General features: G+C 53.5%; 1 protein-coding gene across 1 annotated transcript; it reads right to left on the reverse strand.

The window, feature by feature from the left end:
• Positions 1 to 110: 110 nt before the first annotated feature.
• LOC116547292 (glycerol-3-phosphate acyltransferase 2, mitochondrial-like) lies at positions 111 to 7,662 on the reverse strand. Its single transcript, XM_032273285.1, is given in 11 exon segments — positions 111 to 209; positions 212 to 362; positions 1,889 to 2,017; positions 2,226 to 2,330; positions 2,740 to 2,813; positions 3,513 to 3,626; positions 3,777 to 3,845; positions 5,895 to 5,945; positions 6,076 to 6,114; positions 6,194 to 6,398; positions 7,562 to 7,662. Coding segments are annotated over 11 exon segments (1,062 nt in total). The 3' UTR covers positions 111 to 185.
• Positions 7,663 to 9,216: the final 1,554 nt, after the last annotated feature.

Genomic DNA, 9,216 nt, shown 5'->3' on the forward strand with positions numbered 1-9,216 from the left:
CGTAATGTTTGTTAAGACCATGATGAAAAGACATTAGAGGAAGCCCCGTGGGAACAAGACCGTGAGACATAAAGGGAAGGTCGGCAAAGAGCAGTGGATTTTTCCCACCAGCTGATGGGGACTGCGCTGCTGTATGGCTGGGAGCAGAGGCCAGGAAGCAGGACCAGAATGGGACTACTCCTGACTTAAGGGCTTGGCCCAGCCTCTGCTCCTCTGCTTCTCTGCTCCTGCCATCCCAATCCCAAAGGAGGGCGGGTCTTACCACCTGGGCAGCCTTGTGGACCATCTTCATCTGACCCTTGTGGAGCTGCACATTCAGGAAGACGCAGTTCAGAAACCGCAGCAGTGCCCAGCTGAACAGCCTGGGAGTGACACCGGGGCTGAGGTGCAGCAAGGGCGATGCTCAGCCCCATGTCACCTTGGAGGGCTGCCCAGTGCTCCTCTAAGGCAGGCCCCATCACTATGGTTATTTTACAAAAGAGGAAAGTAAGACTCAGGGAAGCTACAGAACTGCTTCATGGTAGAGAATACTAAGAAGTAGCGGTGCTGGGACTGTAAGTTCTGACCCAGAGTTCATGCCCACCAGATGCTGCTACTCTCCCAAGACCTCATGGTGCAGCTGCCTGACATCAGAATCAGAGCATCTGCCTCCATTTACTCTAAAGGACACAAGAGGACCAAGCCTCTCCCCAGGCCGAACCCACCCTGCTCTTTGCAAACTGCTAGGAAAGTTGGAATAACAGGGAAGAATTAGTGATAGAAGAAGGAAAGGGGATAACTGCAGGAGGGAAGTCCCTGGTGGGCAGGCAGGTGGGGTTGTCCCTCAAACTCAACAGGAGGAACACCTCTATTTATTTTTGGAGACAGGGTCTTGCTATTTTGCCCTGGCTGGAGCACAAGGGCACCAACTTGGCTCACTACATCCTCTGCCTTCTAGGCTCAAGCAATCCTCCCACCTCAGCACGCACCACTGTATCTGGCTAATTTTTTGGAGAGGGGAGGTTGCCAGGCTGGTCTATTTTGCCTAGGCTGGTCTCGAGCTCCTGGGCTCAAGCGATCCACCCACCTTGGCCTCCCAAAGTGCTGGGATTACAGGCCTGGGCCACCACACCAACCTGGAACCTTTAATTGAAGACAGACACATAGCTGTAGGTAGCAGGGAGGTATGGTGGATAAGCAGCAAGTCCCATGTGATGGCTTTTATATTTCTGTGAAACATGACATGGGGCATCAGTTGACAATGGGTAAGTCCAAGAAGGAGTAGGCCAGGTGGGAGCCCTGGAGAGTGCCATGTGTCCCTTTGACATTTGCACTTAGCAAGGAAACCAGTCCACTGGTGTGTTTCTCTGGCAATGCTGGCCTGCTCAGGTGCAAAGAGAAGGCAGACAGCAGGGAGTTGTGCACATGAATCCCTCACAAGAGGATTATTAGCACCCTGAGCCTGGAATCTCAGCTAGGCTCGGAAGGAAGGAAACACAGAAAGGGAGGCTGATGGCTGATGTCAAGATAGGCAGATCAAGGGACTAGAAATGAAATGAGAGTCCCCAAGCCTGGCTCCTTTTCCTCCTCTTGGCCCTGGCTTACAGTCTCTTCATCCCCTTTCTGGTATTCTGTCTCAGCCCTGCTCCTTCCTTCTTGTAGCCACGTGTATCTCTGTTTACCCCTTTGTTTCCCTGGAACAGTGCCCTGCATCTAACAGAAACTCAGACCTGTGCTGGGGGGAATGTGGGGACGGGAGGCGGTGGTGAAGGCAGCCACAGCCCACTCTGGTAAACACTCTCCAGCACCCCAGAAGGAAAGTCCAGCACTTTCCCAAGCCTGGCCAACACTCACTCTCTAGAAGGACAGAGTCCCCAACTGAGGGGTGAGTACCCCTCAGCACAGTTACCTGACCAGGAAGGGACAGGGTGGGGCCTGGATGTGACCCACGATGCGCTGTACCTCTTTCTTCACATGGTCAGGTACCTGGCCTTCCCCAGCACCTCCTGGTACCCTCCCTGAGAGAAAGTTCTGTACCCTGTGAGGGGATCGGGAGAAGTGGTATCAGCTGGGGCAGGGCACAGTCTCCAGTCTTCACCCTCCTCATTAAGGAAGAGTCCCAGGCAAAGCTCATACTCTAGAAGCTGTGCCCCAGCCTGCCCTCTCAACCACCCCTACCTAGTGTCATTTTCATCCCATTCAGGATCCCAGAAGTGCCAGCCAGACCCCGGTCCTTGCCTGCTCACCCAGTGCTTTCCATGATCTTCTGCGGGGCATCCTGGCAGGGGGGGATGTGCTGCTCCAGGGACCACAGGAAATAGCAGAGCCTCCGAACCAGCCAGCCCCGAAACCTGGGCACAACTCCCAAAGCAGGAGGGAAGATCATTCAGAGAGGGCCCACCTCCAGTAGGGCTCACAGAGGGCTATTCAATCAGAAAGGAACCATACCCCAGTCTCATGTCTCAGGAACACCTGAGCAGGAAGAGGAATAGCCTACTCACCTGTGCCCCATTCCCACCCCCCTGCTGAGTCGGGTACAGGTTCACAGCCTGACACATGGTGGGCAATCCATACATGCTCACAGAAGGAACTGTAGGAGAGCTCCAAGTGCCCCTCCCTGCAGACTTCTGTATGAAACAGAGGACGGGGCCCTTCTTTTTCTATCAGAGGAAGAAAATGGCACCTAAAATCAGGGCCCCAGAAGCCCTGCACCCAAGGGGCCCTGTCCCCAACCCTGCTCCACTCTGTAGCTCTGACTACCTGGTGTTCTCCTCCTTCACCAGGATCACATTGCAAAAGCCTAGGTCCCTTATGCTTCTGTGGAAGAGGGACTCCTGCCAAAGACGAGGAGAGATAGCATATCCTGGAGGGCCATTGTAAACTGGCAAAGAAAAGCTGCTGTGCTGCCCCTCTGGTCTCTGCCTGGTGGCCTGCTAAGTTTTCCAGGAGAAAAGATTACAGCACAATATTTCCCAAAAGGTGTTTGATCCCAGATCCTATGCTGGCCCAGGAAAAAGGGGCCCATGCTCAAAATTGAAGTGCTGTATCCTGTACAGAATCACCCTCTTTCAGAGTGGCATAGGAAAGTCTCCAAGAAGTTATCTTCTCAACAGCAGAGAACATGGAGCCCAGGTCTTCATCAGAAATCTGGGACCCTCACCACCATAACATGGCATGAACCAAAAAAGAGTTCTTCAAGCATGCACCAAGGGCTGGGGAACTCTGAGTGGGTGATGTCCCCACAACTGAACAACAAAACTCACACAGGCATGATGAGACCCCAGCCCTCTGGGCACAGCCTATCACCACTTAGGTGACGCTGCACTTCCCCCACCCAACTCTCCCAGGCCTGGGAGCAAGCCATAGCCCAACCACACAACCAACACCAGTGCATCCATTCCCCTGAAAGACAGAAGCAGAGGCATGGGGCATGGAAGCGCCAAGCTCAGAGGGACACAAAGGAAGCAGCTTCCCAGAGCTTTGGCTCCCAGAACCAAGCTTCCTGGTCGGGGCCCGGCCCTACTATCACTCACCCAGCTCTTGGGGGTGCAGGTCTGGCAGCAGCGACCCACAAAGGGACGATACTTGCCCAGGAAAGGGGTGACAGCCTCCAGCTTCATCCCAAAGCCTGAGGACCACAAGCTAGTCTGGAAAGAGCAATGAGGAGAGATGAGAGGACTCAAAGTCCTTGGCAGGAGAAGGGGAAAGATGGAGTGAAGGAGGCTCTAGGAGTGAGAGGCACAGCAGAAGGGGTAGCAGAGCAGAGGGGATTTGAAGAATGGGAGGAGGCACACTACCTCTCGGCCACTGGGGCTGCTCCTTGGTTTGGTCTGGAGTCTGCTTTCCAACATGGTGGCAATGAGAGCCTATATGATTCAGGAACCAGTCACCTCAGCCACTCTCCTTCTCTCCACAGAAACCTGAGCTAGGAAAGGTGCAAGGATGGAGCCATATGGAATCTGAGCCATAACCCAGGGATTCCTGGGGTAACTGCAATACCCCACTCCCTGGACAGACATCACTTAGGCCATCAGCAGTGAGGAGAACCTAGCGTGGAAACTAGGGGCTGGCTCAGAGCAAGGCCCCACCAACTGGTCCCACCAAGGAGCCAGCTGTCCTCAAAAGGTCTCACAGTATCCAGGTCAGGGGCCACCTCAGGCCGTGAGTGGGACTGGTTGTCTTATCATCCACACCCATCCTGCCATCTCCTAGCACAGATAGGGGCTGTACTGGAGATGCTGGTTCTTTCTGTGCAGAGAGAAAGAGTAAGGGCTGGGATGGCAGGAAGAAGGCATGAGACAAGGAGGAAGAAGACCATCACCATGAGGCCACCAGGTCCTACTCAGCTGCCCTTTCCCTCCCCACCAGGAGACACCCCTGTAACCACCCAAACATTATAGGAAGCTGGGCTGGCTAATAGAAGGGGGACAACTGGAGGTCAGAACACAGAGACCTACTCACAGGGAATGCGCACGTAGTTGGAGACGGTCAATCCCCTCTCACATGAACTTTCTCCTCAGAAGACAACACTTGTATCTCCTCAGCCCCTCATTCCCACCACACTATTTCCCTGAATTAACAAATATCTATGTTCCTTAAAACAGAACTGAACCCCTCCTGACTCAAAAATTTGGGACTAACAGCCCCTCTTCCCTATTTTCCAGCATGACCCTGATGAGTAGGCTGGTCTAATATTTCTCCATCCCTACCACACTGTGATCAGGCCCACCTGGGAGCCTCTTCTCCCTTCCCAGCCATCCACCCAATTCTGCACAGGGCTCTAAGTCCATGTTTCTTCTCGTACACCCTCTAGGCCCTCCCTCTCCTCCTTGAATTCCCCAGCCCAAGCCTCCCAGGCAAGGAGCCATACGAAACCCTCCTCCAGGGCTACAGTTTTACCTCCCTATGTGATCAGAGTGTCCTAAAGGCAGAGGCTCATCTCTGTATCTCCAGCTGTCTGCCCTCTGTGCAAGAGGGGCCCAGAAGAGCCAGCTGACCCACGGTAACTTCCTCCCAAAAATTCCCTGGGGTACTCCTCCTTTCTTGAGTCAGCTCACTTTCAAGCCATGAATTCGAACAGTAATGGGATCAGGATCCCTGCAGTGCCCAGGGTCTGGGGAGCCATGGGAGGCTCATCCCAAAGGCACTCGCTATTTTGAAAATGTTTGCATAGCCCCATTCACTGACACATGGTACAGGAAGGCTACAAACACAGGCCTGTGGCGAGTCCTGCCTACTTTGCAAGGAATATGTCTGTCCCCTAGCCTCAGATCACCCCCAATGCCCAAATCTAACCCCAGTAGGTCTGTGCTAGCTCTACCAAAGCAGAGTAAAAGCCAGGGCGAGGGGTAACCCCCATCTTCCAATTAACGACTCAGCTCAGGACTCCTATGGCAGAGGCTGCAAACTGGCACCCCAGGGAAATTCAACTCATATAGACAGACAGGTAGATATAGATATAAATATTTGGCTATACAACATGCTAAAACCTTATGAATTAAAACCAACATTAACACCAGAGGGCTTGAGATACACACACACACACTCACTCTCTCTCTCTCTCTCTTCCTTTTTTTAAAACAGGGTTTCCAGTCGTGGTTGTCATAGAAAAAGCTGAGCTATGGCATCTCTGAGCACACACCCCACAGGGCCCAGCTGCCTGCCACTGTCTCTTTAGCCCAGCAACAGGACCCCTCCCATTTGCCTCCATCTTGATTATCACTGATGCCTGGCCTTGTACACATCTGGGCGGTCGGCCCTTGATCAAGGGTAAAACTCTAAACCTGCCCCCATGTTTGGAATGCCTGTGCCCTACAGAGAGCCTGGAACATGGCGTGGCGCCCCACAGTCCCCGCCCAGGGCCACTCAAAACTCTGCTCCCTCGCCAGAGCCATTGCGGGCGCTCCCAGAACTACCTCAAGATATTCGCAGAGCACCTGCCCCACGTCGGGTCCTGGATGCCCCCTCTGGATGTAGGGGGACAGGATGCCGAGGACCAGGCAAAGCGGTGCTCTCCACTGCCGCCCCCAACACCACGCCCCAGAGAGACTCATTCACGCCACAAGCCCTGCACGGCCAGCGCTCCATCCCCTTCACCTCCTGCTGGGTCCCCAACAGGCCGCTCAGACCAGGATCCTGAAGGAGGAAAGCCCCTGGATGGTCCGGGTTGGGGTCTGACAGGGCCTCGCCAGAGAGCGGCCATTGCGAGTCTCACCTCACACCAGCCGCCAACTCCCGCCAAAGCAGCAGCCCCCCGAAGCCACTGGAAAGCGCGGATTGCACACCTCCTCGCGACCAGCTCAAAGGAAGCCCCGAAGCCAATTGGGAAGCGCAGTTGGGTAAGAAGCCCCGCCCCACGCAGCGTGCCCTCGTAGCTGGACGTGGCCACCTGACCCGTGTTCTGGGCGGGGCCTGCTCCGCTTCCCAGTCAGCCCAGGCCCTTGGTGGAGGGTGATAGTGCAGGCAGCCGCGAGGCCCCGGATGACCGAGCCTTAAGCAGGAACTCAGGCCATCTTCTGATAAAGAGGTTTTCAGGGCTTACGCTCCTCCAAGCTGGGGTTCTAGCAAGATTCCCAGTTGGAGACGTTTAGAAAGCAGAGAAGATCGTCAACAGCCAGTTGCAGTCATGAAAAACAAGTCAGATCCCCACAGGGTCATTTCCTTTGTTAATGAAAACTATAGACCTCAGTTGGGGACCTTCCGCAGCCGCGAGGTGCCGAGGTTTCAGCTGGGCCTGTGGCCAGTGTGTTCATTCGTGTGGTTATTCCATTAACACCAGACTCCTGTCTCGGCCCTAAGGTCCGCGTGAACAGAGACCTGGGTTTCTTCATGTTTTGACTGTTCCCAGCAGCCAGCAGGAGACCAGCCAGTGGGAGGCAAGCAATACAGAACAAAAGAACGCGGGAATGACTGTCTGTTCCTGCCCCCATGGAAGGAGCCCACCTGACATGCCAGAGGATTCCACAGTGTCACAGCATGTGACACAAACGTGCCGGAGCAAAGCTACACGTAAGCCTCGCGGGACCCAAGAGAGCACAGAACGTGTTCACATCCCTCCCTCCTCTCTGACTCACCAACCCTGATGTGACTCCACACCCTGCCCCTCCAGCATGTAGCCTTTCTCTCCCTTTGTGCTGTTTCGTGTCTATCCAGGCTATGTGTGTCTCCATTCACCTTCAACGGATTTGCAATGTCCTCCTGGTACCTGCAGAATCTATTTTGTACCCCATCTTACCTTTCTTTTTTATCACAGTGCCTTGTCCACATCGAGATCCTGAGACAACTTCTTGAACTTACTGAGGGCTGATGCTCGTTAGTTCTAGGAACACCATCTGTACGGGCAGCTGAGTTTTGCCGTTGTGAACAGGTTCCCACCTCTTACGTTCTCCTGCTGAGAAGTAGCCCCAAGGCAGAGGCTTTAGACTAGAAGTTTGCATGAATTGGCTGTAGAGAGGAGGCCCAGCAGCTCACATAGTTCAGTTCGCAGGTCTGCGGCTTCTTCGAAGAAACATACTTTGTTGTAGTGGTGGTGGAAGTTGTTTCCTGTAATTTGGACATTTAAAAAGAAGCATTCCTCTCAGACCTGGATTGGGGCACCAAGGACTCGGTGTGCTCTTTCTCCTTCAAGCAGTTTGCAGGACAGGCAGAGCTGCAATGCAGCAAGACCTGCAGGCCAGCCGCCATGCCCACTGATGATAACCGACCCAACCCTGAGAGAAACAGAAACCGATTTGGGGTGGGCCCTGCCCAACCTGGTCTGGGCTTGGTGAGCCCCATCCTGAACTCATGCCAGAACGCATTACCCAGAATGTCCTGATGCAACCATAACTGCCTGCTCCCAAAGGGACAAAGGCCCTCCCTGTGACTGGGACAGGTGTTCCCTGAAGGCACTGACAGGCCTTTCTCCTGTACATCATCTGGAGAAAACCACTTGGGCTGGCATTAGAATGGGCAGAGGTGCTCCAGCCTGTCTGTCAGGGGACCACCAGGGGGACTGAGAAAAAGAGATGAGATGTTTAATTTTAGGTGGGATTAAAATCCCACCTTGACTGGGATACCCAGATACCCAGATAGCTGATAAGGCATTATTTCTGGGTATATCTATGAGGGTGTTTCCAGAAGAGATTGGCATTTGATTCACTGGACTGAGTAAGGATATTCACTTTCACTCAATGGGGGCAGACACCATCCAATTGGTTAAGGACCTTGATAGAACAAAAGGCAGAGGAAAAGTGAATTTGCCATGCAGGCTCTCTCTTTTCTTCTCTCTTTCCCTGTCACCCCCCCTCCCCCCCCCTCCCCCTTCCTCTCTTCTGCAGCTGGGACGCCCATCTTCACCTGCCCTTGGACATCAGCTCCAGCCTTTGGATTCTATAAGTTGTACCAACAGCACCCCCACTCCCAGGTTCTCAGGCTTTCAAACTTGGACTGAGCTACGCCACCAGCTTCCCTGGTTCTCTAACTTGCAGAAAGCATACAGTGGGGCTTTTCAGCTTCCATAATGATGGGAGCCAATTCCCATAATAGAGCTCATCTGTCCCTCTCCGTACCTATGCTCTTGGTTGTTTCTCCATTCTAGGCTGTGGTGTGCTACAATGTTGAACAAGACTTCATGGAAGGTTCTGGAATAATGGAAGGGATCTACAACATAGACACCACCAATGGTTACCTCTGAAGGTGGCTGTGCTCAGAGAACATGGGCCTGGCAAGGAAAGGGGTGTCTCAGAAGGAGGCATGTCTCCTCCATTAGTCAAGGTTATGTGGAAATTCGCTTTTCCTTTGCCTTTTGTTTCTATCAAGGCCCTCCACCGATTGGATGGTGTCTGCCCCCATGGGGTGAAGGTTAGCATGCCTTATTCAGTCCAGCGATTCTAATGCCAATCTCTGAGTAACCTGATTAATGGAGGAGACATGCCTCTTTCTAAGATACCCCTTTCTTTCCTAGGCCCAGGTCCTCTGAGCACAGCCACCTCCAGAGGTAGGCACTGGTGCTTTATGTTGTAGTTCCCTTCCATTATTCCAGAACCTTCCATAAAGTCTTGCTAAGCATTGCAGCAAACCACAGCCTAGAACGGAGAAGTCCAGTTTGGGTGCTAGTGGCAGGAGAATGGGAACATTGTGCTGGGAAGCTGCCAACGGACACTCACCACACAGGCCACCTTCCTCTGGCCAAGGCTGGCACCACCTCTATGATGAAAACGTGAGCCAAGAGGCTGGGATAGAGTGAGTGGGAAACCT

This window comes from Sapajus apella, unplaced genomic scaffold (assembly GCF_009761245.1).
Source record: "Sapajus apella isolate SASKATOON/1434 unplaced genomic scaffold, GSC_monkey_1.0 scaffold2604, whole genome shotgun sequence".
Taxonomy (NCBI): domain Eukaryota; kingdom Metazoa; phylum Chordata; class Mammalia; order Primates; family Cebidae; genus Sapajus; species Sapajus apella.